The 21,534-nt window shown below is 40.0% G+C and overlaps 1 protein-coding gene across 3 annotated transcripts in view; it reads left to right on the plus strand.

The window, feature by feature from the left end:
* Nucleotides 1-9,390, plus strand: part of CenB1A (Centaurin beta 1A) — a 79,001-nt gene extending 69,611 nt beyond the window's left edge. For all 3 annotated transcript variants that reach the window (XM_070102423.1, XM_070102442.1, XM_070102431.1), the window contains one exon: nucleotides 2,307-9,390. In XM_070102423.1, coding sequence (XP_069958524.1) covers nucleotides 2,307-2,451 — 145 coding nt within the window. In that variant the 3' untranslated portion in view covers nucleotides 2,452-9,390. The remainder of the gene's footprint in view (nucleotides 1-2,306) is intronic.
* The last annotated feature ends 12,144 nt before the right edge of the window (nucleotides 9,391-21,534 follow it).

Here is a 21,534-nt window from a genome sequence, read left to right on the forward strand (position 1 = left end):
ATGAACTACTGCATCTAATGAATTTCTTATTCCATCTTCATCACGTTATTCCTACCTTTTTAACTTATTAAGTTAGCCAACACCTTCAGCAAGCAGTAGGGAATGACCCTCGTGGATTTAGGGCTTTCAGTGACTACAATAATGCAGTAATAATCATAATAATAATGGTGACTTTTAAATGTTGAGGAAGAAAGGGAGGCGGTAATTTCATGCACTGGCCAGGGAGGTATACCATCTTTTAGGAGTGAAGAAGAGCAGAATGTAAGTGTGGTGGAGGTACGTGAGGCATTACGTAGAATGAAAGGGGGTAAAGCAGCTGGAACTGATGCTATCATGACAGAAATGTTAAAAGCAGGGGGGGATATAGTGTTGGAGTGGTTGGTACTTTTGTTTAATAAATGTATGAAAGAGGGGAAGGTACCTAGGGATTGGAGGAGAGTATGTATAGTCCCTTTATATAAAGGGAAAAGGGACAAAAGAGATTGTAAAAATTATAGAGGAATAAGTTTACTGAGTATACCAGGAAAAGTATATGGTAGGGTTATAATTGAAAGAATTAGAGGTAAGACAGAATGTAGGATTGTGGATGAGCAGGGAGGCTTCAGAGTGGGTAGGGGATGTGTAGATCAGGTGTTTACATTGAAGCATATATGTGAACAGTATTTAGATAAAGGTAGGGAAGTTTTTATTGCATTTATGGATTTAGAAAAGGCATATGATAGAGTGGATAGAGGAGCAATGTGGCAGATGTTGCAAGTATATGGAATAGGTGGTAAGTTACTAAATGCTGTAAAGAGCTTTTATGAGGATAGTGAGGCTCAGGTTAGGGTATGTAGAAGAGAGGGAGAATACTTCCCGGTAAAAGTAGGTCTTAGACAGGGATGTGTAATGTCACCATGGTTGTTTAATATATTTATAGATGGGGTTGTAAAAGAAGTAAATGCTAGGGTGTTCGGGAGAGGGGTGGGATTAAATTATGGGGAATCAAATTCAAAATGGGAATTGACACAGTTACTTTTTGCTGATGATACTGTGCTTATGGGAGAGTCTAAAGAAAAATTGCAAAGGTTAGTGGATGAGTTTGAGAATGTGTGTAAAGGTAGAAAGTTGAAAGTGAACATAGAAAAGAGTAAGGTGATGAGGGTATCAAATGATTTAGATAAAGAAAAATTGGATATCAAATTGGGGAGGAGGAGTATGGAAGAAGTGAATGTTTTCAGATAATTGGGAGTTGACGTGTCGGCAGATGGATTTATGAAGGATAAGGTTAATCATAGAATTGATGAGGGAAAAAAGGTGAGTGGTGCGTTGAGGTATATGTGGAGTCAAAAAACATTATCTATGGAGGCAAAGAAGGGAATGTATGAAAGTATAGTAGTACCAACACTCTTATATGGATGTGAAGCTTGGGTGGTAAATGCAGCAGCGAGGAGATGGTTGGAGGCAGTGGAGATGTCCTGTCTAAGGGCAATGTGTGGTGTAAATATTATGCAGAAAATTCGGAGTGTGGAAATTAGGAGAAGGTGTGGAGTTAATAAAAGCATTAGTCAGAGGGCAGAAGAGGGGTTGTTGAGGTGGTTTGGTCATTTAGAGAGAATGGATCAAAGTAGAATGACATGGAAAGCATATAAATCTATAGGGGAAGGAAGGAGGGGTCGGGGTCATCCTCGAAAGGGTTGGAAAGATGGGGTAAAGGAGGTTTTGTGGGCAAGGGGCTTGGACTTCCAGCAAGCGTGCATGAGCGTGTTAGATAGGAGTGAATGGAGATGAATGATACTTGGGACCTGACGATCTGTTGGAGTGTGAGCAGGGTAATATTTAGTGAAGGGATTCAGGGAAACCGGTTATTTTCATATAGTCGGACTTGAGTCCTGGAAATGGGAAGTACAATGCCTGCACTTTAAAGGAGGGGTTTGGGATATTGGCAGTTTGGAGGGATATGTTGTGTATCTTTATACATATATGCTTCTAAACTGTTGTATTCTGAGCACCTCTGCAAAAGCAGTGATAATGTGTGAGTGTGGTGAAAGTGTTGAATGATGATGAAAGTATTTTCTTTTTTGGGATTTTCTTTCTTTTTTGGGTCACCCTGCCTCGGTGGGAGACAGCCGACTTGTTGAAAAAAAAAAATAATGGTGATAATGACACTAATTTCAACAAAGTCCTTTATTGGTATATCATTTCACCCACAGGTGGCCCTTTTCAAGCACATTCACCTATGGGTGAAATGTACAAGTAATGGACATCACAGCATTTTGTATCTTAATCTCCATTTGACAAAGTATTTTATTCCTCACTGCCATCAGATTACGAGTGGCCAGTCTTAGTGAGCACATAGATCGCGATGGTGGTGAAGATAACAATATGCTCACAGATTTCTTGCGAGATTTCCAAGAGAAGATGTGTATCCAAGGCTACAGGACTCGCCAAAATGAAGACACATTGAACTAAATAAATGAAGTTGTACATTAGAATTATAAACTAGTATTGTATTCTTAAAGCTAGAGGAATTAGTTATATCTTCTTAATCTTGTTTGCCTTCTGCATCTAAAGCAGTGCCACCTGAAGTGATGAGAGTGACTTTACTGTGTAGTAGATATTACATCAATGTTAAATTTTATTACTTTTAGAATTAAGATTTTCACATCAGATACAGTGGACACTCATAATTTGTGTGGGTTATGTTTCTGAAAACTATGCTGTGAATGATTTCTATGACTTTTGGAATGAAAAACATGGGGAAAAAATAGGGTTGCATTCATCAGACCTCTATTGCTAAGACTCGGGGTATGCAAGTTATTGGCATAGTCTAAGAGTTTATTTCTTTTAAAACATTATTGGTATAGAATAATAAGTTGATGAATTAGACATGGGTGCAACACCTGGATGTCTTTATTTTGAAGAAGTTTCACCAACCAGTGCCTTCTTCAGTTCACTGGAGCTTATTAAATTGGAGACAGCATATTCCTTCCACAGAAAGTGGGAAGCATGAACATGAATTACCTTCAAATCCATCAGCACTTTAAACATCATACAGTATTTTTTGTTGCACACTCATTCTTGTTTTAAATAGGGTAAAGAGTGAAAAGAAAGAGTTTTATCTAATCTTCCTTTTCCTTGCTCCTTGTCACTATAGAAGTATGTTGATGTAGTTGATGTGGTCCTTATCTGTGGCCTTCGTCTTCGTTACACATATGTACATCATAAATGCTACACAATTTTCTATTTTTAATAGTTTTCACACTGTATTACCGATGGCCAATATATTCAATAATTATATAAATGCAGCCAGCATGCATAAATGATAATTAAGGCAGAAGAATGTGTAATTGTGTTACAGTAGTAACCTGCCAGCTGTAATAACCACCTCCACCTCCTGTCTTTACTCTAACCACAATTTTCTTAGAAATTGTAAGAGTTTCATACCTAAACTGGCACCTCTAGCATAAGTTTTATTTATTTGGATGCCATGATTAATATCCAGAGGCAAAGCAAGGTGATATGAATGAAAATGGGACACAGAACCACAGAGAGTCTATTGTATGGTACGTATGTATCCAGACTAACAACTAGTTTGCTTACAACAAGCAGTTATGTTAGGTCTCCCCCACACCAAAATAGCGACTGCCTAAGGGATGGAGGAACGCTCCAAAACGGTATTGCACTCCATTAATTCTGCCCTGATGCACCTTAATGGTAATGGCTCAGTGCTATTGGAAATTAAAAAGTAAATTTAAATCACAGAATACTGAAAACATGAGCTATGATCACACAACTTACGGGTGTCCACTGTATAAAAAAAAAACTAATTTCTAGGAGGCTTTATGGAATGGGATACTGTACTATGTCTCAACAAAATATTAGTCAACCATGTTGGCTAATATACACTCAAATGTAAATACATTATAACAGTCTCAGATTTTATATATATTTTTATTGTTTATCATAATGATTTATATCAAAATATTTCCTATAATTACTCCATGTGGTGGGTATTAACACCCACAAGATTCTCAGTTCAAGAATTCCTACTTGCCTTTTCACTGTACAGTTTTCCTGTTGATAGGAGATATAGACACACACAAAATATATTACACTTTTAAAGATTTTTTTTTTTATAGCCAGTATTATTTCTTTTGAAAATCAGTGGCAATGTTTTGTACTGCTATGTGATAACCAAAATATGGACTGAAGTAAGTGTATGTTAGCATTAAATATTCACTGATTTGCTTCAACTGAATCTATATAATTTATATCAAAGAAACTGTGAATGTGTTTCAGAACCCAGGAAAGGCTAGAAGGCACTATAATGTGAAAATATTTAAAATGCTGTATAGTATTCTTATTGCTAAATTAACAAAGTTTATCGACATAAATATGAAAATAGATTAAGGAAATTCTTTTTTATGCCTAGGAAGTACTAGCCAGAGAACGTGAAAGAACTCTTAAGAGTGATGGGTCCACCACAAGCAAGTTAAAGATTTTAATGCTCAGTGACAGCATAGTGATATATGTATTAACCCTTAAACTGTCCAAATATAGATCTGTGTTTGCACGCATAGTGCTCCTAACGTAAATCTACGTTTTTTTTTACATAATGTAAAATCGAACGTAGATCTACATTCAGAGCGCTACACGTGTGAACGTAGATCTGCGTTTGGACTGTTTAAGGGTTAATGTGGGACAAAGATAGCATGTATTTATTACATCAGATGGAAATTGTGATAGACTTAAATTTATTTAATGATACATATATGGAGCAAACTGTAAAAGCTGAATATGTATCATATTATCAGTGTGCATGCTGTTGAACTGTTACATGCATTAGCAAAATGCATGCATCTCTTTGGAAACACATTTGATAAGTGAAGGTGCTACATACAGTATTGTGATTGTCAAACTGTTCCTTGGCAATTTTATCATTTCTCTTGTAGTTAATGTTCTGAAATGTGAAAGCATTTCAAGACTTATGGAAAAATGAAGTACACTGTGGGAATATCATTCAGGGAATCTGTTTGTTCAGTGTCCATACTTTTTGGTTGATTTGGATTAAATTCTTTTTGTATGGGTATTCATTCTTTGGCATATTTTTAATTGGACACCATACTTTTAAACATAGTCAGTTCCTTATTTATTAAGTAATCATTGAACTGATTGCAGCAAGAACTAGCATTCAAGATTGCTATTAGACAGTTCACATTTGTTTAATTTATGGATGTTGATTCATGAAGTCCTAGTTGCCATGTATGGTTAGTGTGAGTGATGGTGAAAGTGTGTCTTTTTCACCTTGCCTCAGTGGGAGATGGCTGGGTGTGTTTAAAAAAATATATATATACATGTATCTATATATATATTACTTAGATAAACAGACCAGGCCATGGGGGCATTGACCCCTGAAACCCTCTCCAGGTACTATAATACCTGTGGATATGTAGTTAGTTATGCTATACTAAATTTGATAAATCACAAATTCCATGAAACAGATTGCTGAAAATTTCAGGACATCTCAGTTATAAGACTAACTGCACTTCAGGGTGAGTGTTTTATATTCAAAGTTTTTAAAATTTCCTATTTATGGTCATCAATAGTTAATTTTTTTTTTTTTTTTGAATTGGTAGTCATTAGCAAACTATATTAATGGTATAGCTCACAATAAAAGTGATTGCTTTAAATGTGATGCACTGCAAATTTTTAATATCACCAAGTGTGACTGCACAGGTATTATGTCAGCCATCATCGCCATCTTGGTTGTTCCATTGTAGATTTTGTCATTAAGAAAACACTGTTTTTTTTTCTTCACACTTGTTTATGCATGTCATTGTGATATGGTGATGGTAAGACCAGTTAATAATGATATTGTGTAGGAATATATGCCTAAAGTACCTAAATATTTTTTTTACTATTTTGTTCCCCCCATGATAGTTAACCTAAAAAAAAAAAATATTCACCATCATTCATTTAGTATCTGGTTTCCTAAAACTGTGCAGACATCACAGTTCATATTGCTAAGACATTATAATGATGACCCATACCCAAGACTAATAATTAGGAATTTTTTCTTTTAGATCTAAGTAAGAAAAATCAAGCCTCTGTAACTTGATTACAGAATTTGTGCTTTCAGGCAAGAATGATTTATCTTATATTTCAAATTACAGTACCTATATAATGGATTCATTTATTAAATAGAATGCTTATAAAACAAGAATAATTGTTATAGCTTAGTATGAAAGACCTTCACAGTACTGTGTAACTACTACAGGAACAGACCCTATAATATGGTACCCCAACAGTCTTTCACAGTACTGTGTATCTACTATAGGAACAGACCCTACAATATGGTACCCTAACAAAGACCTTCACAGTACTGAGTATCTACTACAGGAACAGATCCTACAATATGGTACCCCTAACATCTGGAATTCTCTCCAAACAATCAGTATTCAAATTAAGACTGTATTGAAATCCATAAAGAACACCAAGCCTTAAGCTCAGCAAAGACCACGTCTCAGTATTATGCTGTGCTAATTCTTACAGTATACACCACTTGAAACTGATGGTCACTGGCCAGTCAACACAGCCACAGGCTTTAAAGGATTATATGAGAGTTGCCTGTCAATAATTATAAGGTTCAACACGGATGTATTGACTGTTATAAATACGTTTCGTCCCTGAAGCATACAAGCACCAACTAGAGTACATACCTTGAAACCAATGCAGCCAAGACCTTTCTGTTGTTTGATCATATTCTACATCTCCCAAGCCCTTTGAAAGTAGGCCTGAACCATCTACATCTTCTCAACCATCTGTGTCTTCCATACCATCATCCTGTATATCTCCTACATCATCTGTGATATTGCTGGACCTTTACAGCTCCTTTGACTAAATAAAAGTTATGCTAAGTTACCACTGTACAGCACAGGAATCCAACTGTAATCTCATCTATTCAGAAGAAAAAGTAAGAAAAATTACTTGTTGTATTGTACAATTAACATTTTTTATCATCAGGTCCAAGTCAGACCGAAACATCATCATAAGCTTCCCTCTCCTATGTGCAAGTTATTTGTGTGTTGTTCCAGCCATGGTATTTTGCTTTTTTGTTTTTTTACTGTACTCTATTATAATGTTACAGATTATTCATTATATGTCCTATAGTACCATCAGTGCAGTAGACTTAAGTTCGCTGCATTGGGTATTTACTTCCTGTAGTACGTACATCAATGCAACGGATGTAGTCTATTGCATGAGTCACTTCCAGACGAGATTTTCGTTAAAGCAAACACCCTCTTCTTCCTATTAATTTGTTACACTGAGGATCCACTGTATAAGGATGGCAAAATAGGCAGAAAAGGTGCTTATAGACAATATGTGGCACTATGTGGATGTTTAACCATTGATTTGAGCAAAAATTTCATGTTAAACAGCAAATAAGTGTGTTTAAATATACAGCAAATAACAGAAAAGCTAAAATCATGAAAATTTATACATATCTTCATGAGAGCAGCTGAACAAGAGTGCTAAAGCTATTACCAGTGACAGGCAGCCATCAAGCCCTGAAAATCTTGAGTGAATTATGCAGATCAGGCATTTTAGCTGAAGACCTGTTCCAGAGACTAGCCCAGATGTCAGATGTAATATTCCCTGCACTCGCTCATTCCTGTATATCTTCATTTAGAAGCAGAATTAAGGATGATACAAGATTAAATAATTATGAATACATTACAGATATGTGAGCGTGTTAGGAGTGAATGGAGACGAATGGTTTTTGGGACCTGATGAGCTGTTGGAGTGTGAGCAGGGTGTTATTTAGTGAAGGGATTCAGGGAAACCGGTTACTTATATATAACCGGACTTGAGTCCTGGAAACGGGAAGTACAGTGCCTGCACTTTAAAGGAGGGGTTTGGGATATTGGCAGTTTGGAGGGATATGTTGTGTATCTTTGTACGTATATGCTTCTAAACTGTTGTATTCTTAGCAAAAACAGTGATTATGTGTGAGTGAGGTGAAAGCGTTGAATGATGATGAAAGTATTTTCTTTTTTGGGGATTTTCTTTCTTTTTGGGTCACCATGCCTCGGTTGTAGACGGCTGACTTGTTAAAAAAAAAATATTATTATTATTTGTTATATGCCTATTTCTTTAAAAACTGGGAAATGACATTATTCCCAATGGTGCCAGAATTAAGGATTCGTTCCTGTGTATATTTATTCTATAAGAATGAAAAATAATGGTGTATGGTCATTCCATATGTTTAGTAGTTACTGACCAGCATTTAATTATGCTATATAAATACATTGAAAAAAAAAAAGATTTGTTTATGAAATCTGGCAAAAATGTTAATAAACAAGAGTAAGAATAGAATAAGTGTTTAGGCATCAGGTTTCATAATACTTTACTGTATGACATAGATATAAATACATACCATACATAATTTTCTAGATTACAACTTTAAGTGAAAACTTGTATTACAGTTCTACTCCTTAAAAACATCCACATGGGACCATAATCACTAGTGGGGTCCCACACTGCTTAGTATCTGTCTTTACCTGATAATAACAGTACAGGTAATTGATATATGTAAATTACTTTCTAGCAGAAATAACTATGTATATATAAGTATGATTAGATATACTGTAATACAAAAATCTAATGCAAAGTAAAAATTTAAAAGGCTAAATCCTTGCAGAAAGATTTGAATAAATTGAGCAGGTGGAGTGATTTTGAAATGTTGATAGTTCAGATCATGTACTATATTGCAAATGTTTGAAAGTGGAAAACTAAATTGTATTATTGCATTATAATTTAGTAATTCCTCTGGTAACTTTTGTACAGTAAATAAGTTTGATCATTGTGGAACCCCACTGATGGCTTTACCCTTCGTGATGCTTTTTTTTTTTTTTCCTTGAATCACTATTCCAATTTTATATGTAAAAATTCTTGGCCAGTCCAGTATCTCCCCCTTTCCTATTTTTGATAACTTTCTTATTAATGTTTCATGGTGAGTCCCCTAATTTTGTGAATGTTGTAATAACACAGCAGGTTAGGTATACAAATCAGGTAACAAAGTTCTTTACACTGCTGCTTTATCTAAAATTATTCTATCTGGTCCCACTGCTTAATTTTTGCAAGTGTCAATCAACAGTATCCTTGACCACTTCCCTTGTTTTTATGGTACTCGTTTTGGTTGTTTGTTGGGAACGCAGCGCCTCATTAAAATTATTCTCTTGTAAATATGCTAGTGGGTTTAGTGCTTCTTTTTTTATTATAATAATAATCTTGTAAATATAGTACACAAAAATTTCATGTTCAGTATTTTCTACATTTCTTATACTCATTTCTTTGTATTTTAACATTTATAATAAACATGTTTTAAGTACTGCATTTATAAAGGGATCTGATTCTGTTTCATTCATTTCTACAATTTTTTTTTTTAAGTATCTTATTATACTGTACTGTACTTATTTCTAGCTCAGTTGAATTGGCTGCAAGTTTATAGATGTTATTGCTTTCCTTGTTGTTCCAAGCTCTTTCCTAGCCATGGCACTGCTTTACAAGTGTCATTTAATTCGATAAGTGTTTGCCAGTTCCTCATTTATGTTTTCTTTATTTAGTAAGGTAGACACATTACAATAGTACTACGTTTTAAATGCAAATGAATTGCACTATTTTGTTAGCTTGTAGAAATATTAATTAACACTGACATGACTTTAGCCATTACTGCATAGCATTTCCTGTAGAAGCTGAAACAGGTGTCCTTCACCTGATGCAATAGCTGCATTCCAGGCCCATGGTAGCAGTCCTCTTTTTTTTTAATCATGCCATCAGCACTCAGTTCTACATAATCTTTATACACTTTGCAAACTGCACTAATCATGAGGCAAATGAATATTGCAAATGAGGAATTACTGATAAAATGCAGTCATGTAATAAATTTACATTAAGAGAAGGAAACATGTACTTTCTTACACATCTGTCAAAATAACCCTTCCCATTTTTTCACTTGTTTATTAAGGATAAGACAGAGAGCAGGATTGCACATCCTCATTGTTTAGCACTCTATGACCCACTTTCTTACTAATTTGGCCCTTCCACTGCATCAAAGAATATGGAGTATCAGAAACAGAGATGTATTATTTTGAAATGCAGTAAGGGTGGAAGTAAGAGGTTTGAAAAAAAAAAAATGTGGAACAACACAAATATGTGATGTTGAAGATAATGACCTATTCAAGGGGGGCTCCTTGGCGTGGTGAAGAGGCTCTTGGTCTGAGGAATTAGACCTGTCGGTCTACTTCCTCAGACCGAACCTAATTACCCCCCAATCCCCCATTCCCTATCCCATCCTCCCCTTTTTCCTTTCCTCCTCCTCCTCCCCACCCCTCCCTTTTGCCCTTCCTTTTTTTTTTTTTTTTTTTTTCCCCCTACAGGCATGCTAGTTCCTAGGTAGGGGAAAGGGTACCGGGGTCCATCCCATTCCGTTGAGGTTCTTGGCGGTGGCATAGTTTACCGTGGAATCTGGATTGCCTGGGGATGTCCTGATCCCTCTCCGGTATCCCGGAGGGTGGCTTTGGGTGTCTCTCGGGCGACGGGTGTATCTCTGGAAGCCACCTTTCGGATTCCGGGGGTGGTGGCCGAAGGAGGTATGCTTTGTGGCGGATTTCCGGCCGCCCTCTCTTTTGTCCACCGAGGTAACTCGGCAGATGTGAGGTTGCTATCCCGGATTGCTGGTTTACTGGCATGATGGGTAGGGTATGGCACGGGTTCCATGCTGCATCTGCGCTACTTGCGGTGCTGAGGTCCTCTTGGGCGCGGAGGGAGATTTCTGGCCCTTTCATTCCTCGTAGGAACTATCCCTCTCCGGTCCCCCCTTTTTTTATTCTTTTTTTTTATTTTTATTTTCTTCTTTTTTTTTCTTAAAAACAAAAAGAAAGAAGTAACCTAACCATGGCAGCCCTAGTCCATGAACCTGCTACCCCCGGGCCCCTTCTTGATACCGCACCCCGTTCTGACCCCGCCTCGTCTTTGGACCACTCTTCGGACACTTCTCATGCCTCTGTACCTCTTGCCGGTGCTGTTTCCTCACCCGCTTCAGGTACTGAGGCCTCGACTGACTCCTTCGATTTATCTGACCTTCGCTCTCCTCTGACTATGCTTCCGGCCTCTCCCTCTACGGTGCGGCAATTTTCGAATCGCCGGCCCATTCCACGTCGGACCAACTCTGGTCTCACGCCTAAACGCCAACGACAATTACCTGCTGATGATACTTCTCCACCTTCTCGTTCTTAGAAAAGATCAACACGTCCTTCACTACCTTTCCACGCTCAGTTTCAGACTGCACAATGGACTAAATTCTTCACTTTATGACCGACTTCCTCTACTGCCTATCTTTCTGACCACAGTATTGGCAAGGCACTCCTACGCCATGTTGGTAAAGATATTTCTTTTCATGCTCTTAAGAGCGGTACGCGCATCGTCACTGTACAGAATGCTACCCAGGCTCATGAGCTTTCTCGTCTTTCCCATATCGATACTGTTCCTGTAACTATTGAAAAGCATCATTCCCTCAATTCTTTTAGTGGTACCGTCATTCTGCCCCATACCATAGTTCAACAAAATTTCCAGACATGTGGCACTGACATTCTTGAACAGCTGGAACTCCAAGATCTCCCAATCCTCAAGGTAGACACTTAAGTTCTTCCTGCCCGCGGGCGGAGATGATACCCTAGCAATGTGGCTCGTTTAACTTTTGACAGCCGTGAACTCCCATCCTCAGTTTATGTAGCAGGACATCGGTTACAAGTTCGAAAGGTGATCCCTACACCGCAACAGTGTAGAAATTGCTGGCGATTTGGCCATCCAGCGAAATATTGCAGATCTATCGCCGAATGCCCAGTCTGTGGTGCCGATGACCATTCTAATACGTCTTGCAATCGACCTCCCTCTTGCCTTAATTGTCATGAGGCTCACCCTTCGTACTCTCGCCGTTGTCAAGTCTACTTAAACAAGCGGGAAATCCGTTACCTCAAAGAGGCAGAAGGTCTCCCTTATGCCATGGCAGTTTCTCATCTCCGCCTCCAAGGGAGACTACCTCGTGTTTCTTATTCCCATGTTTCAAAACGTCCCCCCACTTCTGGTATCCCATCTTCTGCACCCACCTCTGTGGTTACCTCTCCCATAGTCACTCCTGTAGCTAATTCTTTTGCTGTCCTCGGCTCAGACGTCCCTACTTCAACGTCTCAGTCTGATCTCGCTTCTTCGTGTTCTCTCTCACAAGCCTCAGTAGCGACGAGATCTCGTATGACACCTCCTCCCAATCATCCCTCTACTTCTCAAAAGTCAAAAAAAGGTCCGTTAACACCTCCTACCCATCTTCCACCTCCTCATTTTCCCTTCCCTGTCTCTGTACCTGGTTCTCCCCCTCTCACTGGCTCTGTTACAAGTGTAGAGGTTCACCCTCCTCCTCGTACTGTACCTTCCTCCCCTGTTCCCTTCCAAGTTTCTTCCTCTTCTGCCACCTCCCAGGTTTCTGCCTCTTCTGTCCCCTTCCACGCTTCTCCAGTTCCCTCCACCCTTTCGCCTCACCCCCCTTCCTTGGTACAGTCCATTACAGTTCCAATCTTTACTCATCCTTCCCCTACCATTTCCAATATTGTCTCCCATACGACGTCTCTGAATTCTGAAACACTTGAAGCAATCTCTGAATATATTGCAGAGACCAAACCATCAATGGACACTGATCCACCCTCCGCTCCTTCTCTCTCCTCTACTCCATCTGCGCAACTCCTTTCTTCACAGCGCACCGTTCCTTCGCTGCTTGAATGTTTTCCACTGCCTCCGCATGTGGACTTTTCTAACCCCTCTAGTCCATAGGAACTTTTACCTGCGGATTTCAGGTATCTTTATCATTGCCAATCATGGCCTATTTACAGTGGAATATACACGGCCTCAGGGGTAATCGGGGTGAGCTTCAGATGTTACTCTCCCAGTTTTCCCCTGTTGGTGTTTGCTTACAGGAACCAAAATTACACTCTGCTGTTATCTCTCCCATCTCAGGCTATAATTTATTGTATTCTTCAGATCCTTTTCCTGATGGGACCTTTAATGAAAGTGCCCTTCTTCTACACACTGATATTCCGTACCATCAGCTATTTGTTCGTACTTCGCTGCATTACACAGCAGCCCGTATCCACTTGCATAGGTGGTATACGCTCTGTTCTTTATATCTCTCTCCTCCTCAGGCATTATCTATTCCGGATATTGCCTTTCTTGTTTCGTCATTACCACCACCGATTCTGTTACTTGGTGATTTTAATGCCCACCATTTCCTCTGGGGGGGGGGGATCTCACTGTGATTCCCGTGGCATTCAGTTAGAGGCTTTTCTTGCCACCCACCCCCTCCATGTTTTAAATACGTACAGGTACTCACACCCATTTTGATCCTCGGACTCACACACTCTCTTGCATCGATCTCTCAGTCTGCTCTTCCTCCGCCGCATTAGACTTCACTTGGTCTGTTCTTCCTGACTTACATGACAGCGATCATTTCCCAATCATTCTTACTTCCCCTTCATATTCACCACCTCTTCGCATCCCACGCTGGCAATTTGATCAGGCAAATTGGAACCTTTACTCACACCTAACTGTTTTTAGAGAGGTTCCTTCTTCGTCCTCCATCGATGAGCTTTTACACCTCTTCTCGTCCTCCGTTTTAACCGCAGCTTCTCATTCTATACCCCAAACTTCGGGCAGGCATTCTCAGAAATGCGTGCCTTGGTGGTCTCCTGCTTGTGCTCGTACAGTACGTTTGAAACGCACTGCATGGGGCAGGTACCGGTATAATAGAACCACAGAGAGACTTCTTGATTTTAAGCAGAAGCGTGCGATCGCTCGCCGTGTCATCCGTGACGCTAAATGCACTTGCTGGCGAGATTATGTCTCCACCATCACCTCTGCTTCCTCTATGAGTGCAGTCTGGAAAAAAGTACGAAAACTGAGTGGTAAATATTCCCCTGACCCGGCTCCTGTTCTGCGGGTTGCCGGTGTTGATATAGCAAACCCACTAGATGTTGCCAATGAAATTGGCAATCATCTGGTCCGTATTTCTCAGGGACTCCATCTATGCCCCTCATTTCTTTCCTCAAAGTCTGCCAGAGAGTTAGCACCCTTGGACTTTTCTTCTCTCAGAGAAGAACAGTATAATGTGCCTTTTACACTTCAAGAACTGGAGGCAACACTCTCAGCTTGCCGATCATCGGCAGCTGGGCCCAACGACATTCATATTCGTATGCTACAACATTTACATCAGTCAGCCCTTGCAGTCCTATTACGCCTTTACAATCTTATTTGGTCACAAGGAGTTCTTCCACAGCTGTGGAAATCCGCCATTGTTCTCCCTTTCCGCAAACCAGGCACTACGGGACATGAAACCTCCCACTATCGTCCCATTGCTCTTACCAGTGCAGTTTACAAAGTGATGGAACGCCTAGTAAATAGACGTTTAGTGTGGTATTTAGAGACACAACAGTCTCTCCACTCGTCAATATGGCTTTCGTAAGGGACGTTCTACCATAGACCTCTTACTACGCTTGGATACGTTTGTTCGTAATGCCTTTGCGAATAACCACTCAGTTATTGCCATATTTTTTGACCTTGAGAAGGCATATGACACAACTTGGAGGTATAATATTTTAGCCCAAGCCCACTCCTTAGGCCTTCGAGGCAATCTACCATCCTTCCATAAGAACTTTTTAACTGACAGGCATTTCCGTGTTCGGGTTAATAATGTGCTCTCCCCGGACTTTATCAAGCTGAAGGTGTCCCCCAGGGATGTGATCTGAGCACAACACTTTTTCTCCTTGCTATTAATAATTTGGCCTCTAGTCTTCCATCAAATATTTGGTCATCACTCTATGTTGATGACTTCGCTATTGCCTGTGCAGGCGCTGACTGTCACCTTATTACAGTTTCTCTCCAGCATGCAGTCAACCGTGTTTCCAATTGGGCCACCACATGTGGGTTTAAATTTTCCAGCACTAAAACCCACCAAATTACTTTCACTAGACGCTCTGTCATCTCCGATCATCCTTTGTACCTCTATGGCTCCCTTATCCCTGAACGTGATACAGTCAAGTTTCTGGGCCTCCTCTTTGATCGTAGTTTATCCTGGAAACCTCACATTACCTCTCTGAAGGCAACTTGTCACAGCCGGCTGAACCTTCTTAAAACCCTTGCTCATCTTTCATGGGGAGCTGATCGTCGAACCCTCCTTCGCCTACATTCCACCCCTATTTTATCGAAACTCGATTATGGTGACCAGATCTATTCAGCGGCATCTCCTGCTACTCTCTCTAGCCTTAACCCCATTCATCACCAAGGATTACGTTTATGCCTTGGTGCTTTTCGCTCTTCCCCTGTCGAGAGCCTCTATGCAGAAGCGAACGTTCCATCCTTATCCGATCGCCGTGATGCCCATTCCCTTCGCCACTATGTACGCTCTCATGATCTCCACAATCCTTCCATTTATAGAATGGTCACTGATATTAGTAGACATTCTTTATTTGTTCGCCGCCCCTGTTTACTCCGTCCCTTCTCTCTTCGCCTTCATTCGCTCTTGTCTTCTCTTCAATTACCACCTTTCTATGTACATGTAGCATCTCACTTTTCCCTACCCCCCTGGGAAGTTCCAGCTGTTCGAGTCTGTTCTTTCTCTCTCCCTTGCTCGAAAGCCCAACTGTCTACGGTCACTTCCCGCTCTCTCTTTCTTGACCACTTTCACTCTCATTCTCATGCCATTGCTGTGTACACAGATGGCTCTAAGTCTTCTGACGGCGTAGGATTCGCAGCAGTGTTTCCAGACAGCGCCGTACAAGGGCATTTACTATCTTCGGCTAGTATTTTTACTGCTGAATTGTATGCCATCCTTACAGCACTTATCTGTATTGCATCTATGCCTGTGTCATCATTTGTGGTTGTCTCAGACTCCCTTAGTGCTTTACAGGCTATACAGAAATTTGATACACCTCACCCCTTAGTCCTCCGTATCCAACTTTGGCTACGCCGCATCTTTACCAAGTATAAAGATATTGTTTTTTGTTGGGTCCCTGGTCATGTTGACGTACAGGGCAATGAACAGGCAGACACTGCTGCGCGGTCAGCAGTACATGACCTACCAGTTTCATGTAGAGGTATTCCATTTACGGACTATTTTGTTGCAATATTTTCCCAACTTCACACCCGTTGGCAACAACGTTGGTCTACTATGCTCGGCAACAAACTTTAATCTATTAAACCGAGTATAGGTTACTGGCCGTCTTCTTATCACTAGTGTCGAGGTTGGGAGACTACTCTCTCCCGTCTTCGCATTGGCCATACTCGTCTTACTCATGGATATCTCATGGAGAGGCACCCTGCTCCTCTCTGTGAGAATTGCCAAGTTCCATTATCAGTCAGCCACATTCTGTTGGACTGCCCACTTTATCAATGAGCACGCAGAATTTACCTCCGTCATCGTCTTCGCTCTGCTGCTCTCTCTTTACCTTCCCTTCTCACTGATGGACCCACCTTTCATCCAGACTCTCTCATTGACTTTTTGACAACAACTGACTTACTTCACAAATTCTGATACCTTCAGCCCTTTCTACTTCAAACTCTTGCTACCCTCTACCCCCGTACTATCCCCTGCCTCGCTGTTTTCTGTAACCTACTGATCATCCCTCCTCCCTTCTGCCGCCCAATACCCTCACTTCCTTCCCTACCCTGCAGCGCTGTATAGCCCTTGTGGCTTAGCGCTTCTTTTTGATTATAATAATAATAATGAAGATAATGATAAACTGTTATAATACAGAAAGTTTTCTTGAACTGTACCAGATCAAGACTCATCACTTACCTTAATAGTGTACTCGTATAGTACTTCATTTTTCCATGCATACACAGGTAACCATCTATTCTAGGATTTTAATATATTCTATACTCTTACGTATACTCAATACGGCTAAAGCTTCATTATTGTTCCGTAGCTGCAAAGCTCAAAGAATGTTTTTTTATCAATCTCTTTGGACCAAGTCCATTAAGCACCAAAGATAAATAAATAAATAAATATAGTAATAAAATATATATATATATATATATATATATATATATATATATATATATATATATATATATATATATACACACACACATACATACATATATACACATACATACACACATGCATACACACATACATACACACACACATACACACACACATACACACACACACACACACACACACACACACACACGCACACACGTACACGTGTATGTATATGTCGTGCCGAATATGTAAAACTGGTCAATTAGCAAGAACTCGTTTAAAATTAAGTCCTCTCTGAAATTTTCTCTTATACGTTTAAAGACATATATTTTTCAATAATGTTGGTGTAAAAATTTATAATTTTGCACCAAAAGGAACTTAGAAAACTTACCTAACCTTATTATAACAAGAACAATTTATTTTAGCCTAACCCAACTAAATATATTTTAGATATGTTTACAATAATTTAATACTAAACAAACACAGTGAAATATATTTTTTCGTTAGGTTTAGAATGATTTTGTCGAAATTATTGCATACACAAATTTTCACTTGTCCTATATGGGAAGATGAGCGTTGATATTTAAGCCAAGATCGCAAGTTCTGCCTATTCGGCACGACATATATATATATATATATATATATATATATATATATATATATATATATATATATATATATATATATATATATATATAATGTATGTATATATATATATATACATATACAGTGGACCCCCGCATAATGATATTAATCCGTTCCTGAGAGCTCATTGTTATGCGAAATTATCGTTATGCGAATGAATTTTCCCCATAAGAAATAATGGAAATCAAATTCATCCATGCAAGACACCCCAAAGTATGAAAGAAAAAAAAAAATTTTACCACATGAAATATTAGTTTTAATACACACAAACTGAAAAAGACATGCACAGTTACATGACACTTACCTTTATTGAAGATCTGGTGATGATTGATGGGATGGGAGGAGGAGAGAGTCTTAGTGTTTAGAAGGGGAATCCCCTTCCATTAAGACTTGAGGTGTCAAGTCCTTTTCCGGGGTTACTTCCCTTCTTCTTTTAATGCCACTAGGACCAGCTTCAGAGTCACTGGACTTCTGTCGCACAACATATCTGTCCATAGAGGCCTGTACCTCCCGTTCCTTTATGACTTTCCTAAAGTGGTTCACAACATTGTCAGTGTAATAGTCACCAGCACGGCTTGCAATAGCTGTGTTAGGGTGATTGTCATCAAAAAAGGTTTGCACTTTAAGCCACATTCCACACATTTCCTTAATCTTTGAAGTAGTCCAAACCCTCGACTGGTCCGAACCCTTGATGGTCCGAACCCTTGACTGGTTTCACACAGTTTCGTTGGACAATAAAGCAGACTGTAAACGGATGGGGTTGTAGGCGCCCTTATCCAACACAAACAATAAATATAAATCAGGAATGTACACGGTAAGCTGTCCAATTAGTTAGAAATACAAATAGCTAGAGCTTCATTTAAGGAGGTTATTAATAGAGTATTCAAGAGGTTGCTAGTAGAACTACAGTAAATCAACCACTCAAATCATTATGAAGCTCTGTATAGTCTGCAGTCAATCAAACAAACGGGCTTCCACATGGATAAATTGTCATTTTTGTGGAAATTGGTGTCACGCCCCTTGTGCAGATATCCAAGAACTAGCTACAAGCAGTATTAAAACAGGGAAGTGTTTTTGGGTATGCCCAAATGAGGAAAATCTGTGGACTAAAATCACAAGGGTATTAAAAAGAGGATAACATCAAAGCTGCTTTCATAGACAACCTGGAAGCTTTCTACAACAGATGGGAACATAAAAAGTCTGGGCTGAATGGTACTGCCCTTGATACTGGCCATGTAGTCAGAAACTGTAAGGCTGGAGGTGATGTCCTGGTAGTCAGTAAATGTGGGGCTGATAGTGCTGTCCTGGGAGACAGTAATGGTGAAGCTGGAGGTGCTGTCCTGGGAGACAGTAATGGTGAAGCTGGAGGTGCTGTCCTGGGAGACAGTAATGGTGAAGCTGGAGGTGCTGTCCTGGGAGACAGTAATGGTGAAGCTGGAGATTTTGTCCAGGTAGTCGGGAATTATACGCAGGAAGGAATACATATAAATGACCTCATAGGAGACAGGAGCCGTAGTGGGGAAACAAGTGTAGTCAAAGATAAGATAAAACCAATATTGCAAACTAGAAATACCACAGGAAATAGCAAACAAGAGGACTCCACTAGCTATAGTGAGGATATATTACCAAAAACAACTGGTGGGAGCTCCATTGTTGGTGCTAGGGAGGATAGGAATAAGACAGGGAAACATGCACCAACAGGGAATACAGTCGCAGAAACCCAAGGCAAACGGAAACCAAGCCTGTGCACATACTATGCACTTGGTATCTGCAGACATGGGAAATCTGGAAAAACAGACGGGACGTGCAACTATGACCACCCTAGAAAATGCCATGCCCATATGACAACAGGAAAATGCAAACTCCCTTCCTGTAAGCTTTTTCACCCTGAAATGTGTACCTCTTCAGTACAGGAAAGACTGTGCTATAACTTAAATTGCCAGGCACACCATCTAAAGGGTACAAAAAGATACAAAACATCCAGGCCATGGGAAAACCTGGGTAGCCACAGCCACTCAAGAGGCAGAGGTTTTTTAGTGCCAGGAAGGAAAAAAAAACTGGCAGGAAATGGCAGAAATCATACACCAAATCCAGTCATTCCTGGAGTGGAACCACAGTCGATGGCCTCCACTCCAAACCAACAGATACAGATACTAATGCCGGAAAAAAAATCCCCCCCCCCCCAGTACCAACAATACCACCAGTCCGATGACATTCTTCTTTGCAAATATACAGGGTCTAAAGCCAGCAACAAACAACAAAATACCTTTCATCCGTGGACTGCTTGCAGAGGCAAAGGCAATGTTCATGGCTTTCACTGAGACCCACATAAAGGATCACTTGGACAACGAAATATGGATCCCAGGTTACAACCTATACAGATGTGACAGAGTAAACAGGCAAAAGGGGGGGGTTGGCCTGTACATTGCAGAGTCACTTGTTTGCACAGAACTGCTAAATGCCTCAAATGATGTAGTGGAAGTTTTAGCAGTAAAGGTCGAGAACCAAAACCTAGTCATTGTGGTAGTCTACAAGCCTCCGGATGCAACATCCCAGCAATTCCAGGAACAGCTGTTAAAAATTGACCACTGTCTGGAAAATCTTCCAGCTCCTGCACCCAACATCTTGCTCCTGGGGGATTTCAACTTAAGGCACCTAAAATGGAGGAATATAGCAAATAATATTGTTGCAGTAATAACACCAGGAGGCAGCTCTGATGAAAACTCACACTCACACGAGCTTTTAAATCTCTGCACAAAATTCAATTTAAACCAGCAAATAATAGAGCCTACTAGACTGGAGAATACACTAGACCCCATCTTCACTAACAATGATGATCTGATAAGAAATGTCACCATATCAAAAACAATATACTCAGATCACAACATAATAGAGGTTCAGACATGTATGCGTGGAGCCCCTGACCGACATAATGAGACTAGTCACGAGGGAGCATTCACCAAATTCAACTTCAATAACAAAAACATAAAGTGGGACCAAGTAAACCAAGTCCTAACCGATATAAGCCGGGAAGATATACTAAGCAACACAGACCCCAACGTATGCCTAGAACAGATTAACTTGGTGGCACTCGATGTATGCACAAGGCTTATTCCTCTAAGAAAAAGGAGGAGTAGATGTAAAATAGAAAGGGACAGGCGCTCCCTTTACAGGCGATGGAAAAGAATAACAGAGCGGCTAAAAGAGGTCAATATATCTGAAATGCGTAGGGAGACACTGGTCAGAGAAATAGCAAGCATCGAACTCAAGCTAAAGCAATCTTATAGGAGTCAGGAATCGCGGGAAGAGCTAAAAGCCATAAATGAAATCGAAAGAAACCCAAAATATTTCTTCTCCTATGCCAAATCTAAGTCGAGAACAACATCCAGTATTGGGCCCCTACTTAAACAAGATGGGTCCTACACAGATGACAGCAAGGAAATGAGTGAGCTTCTCAAGTCCCAATATTACTCAGTTTTTAGCAAGCCGCTAACCAGACTGAGAGTCGAAGATCAAAACGAATTTTTTTATGAGAGAGCCACAAAATTTGGTTAACACAAGCCTATCCGATGTTATCCTGACGCCAAATGACTTCGAACAGGCGATAAATGACATGCCCATGCACTCTGCCCCAGGGCCAGACTCATGGAACTCCGTGTTCATCAAGAACTGCAAGAAGCCCCTATCACGAGCCTTTTCCATCCTATGGAGAGGAAGCATGGACACGGGGGTCGTCCCACAGTTACTAAAAACAACAGACATAGCCCCACTCCACAAAGGGGGCAGTAAAGCAACAGCAAAGAACTACAGACCAATAG

This window comes from Cherax quadricarinatus, chromosome 5, assembly GCF_038502225.1.
Source record: "Cherax quadricarinatus isolate ZL_2023a chromosome 5, ASM3850222v1, whole genome shotgun sequence".
Lineage (NCBI taxonomy): Eukaryota > Metazoa > Arthropoda > Malacostraca > Decapoda > Parastacidae > Cherax > Cherax quadricarinatus.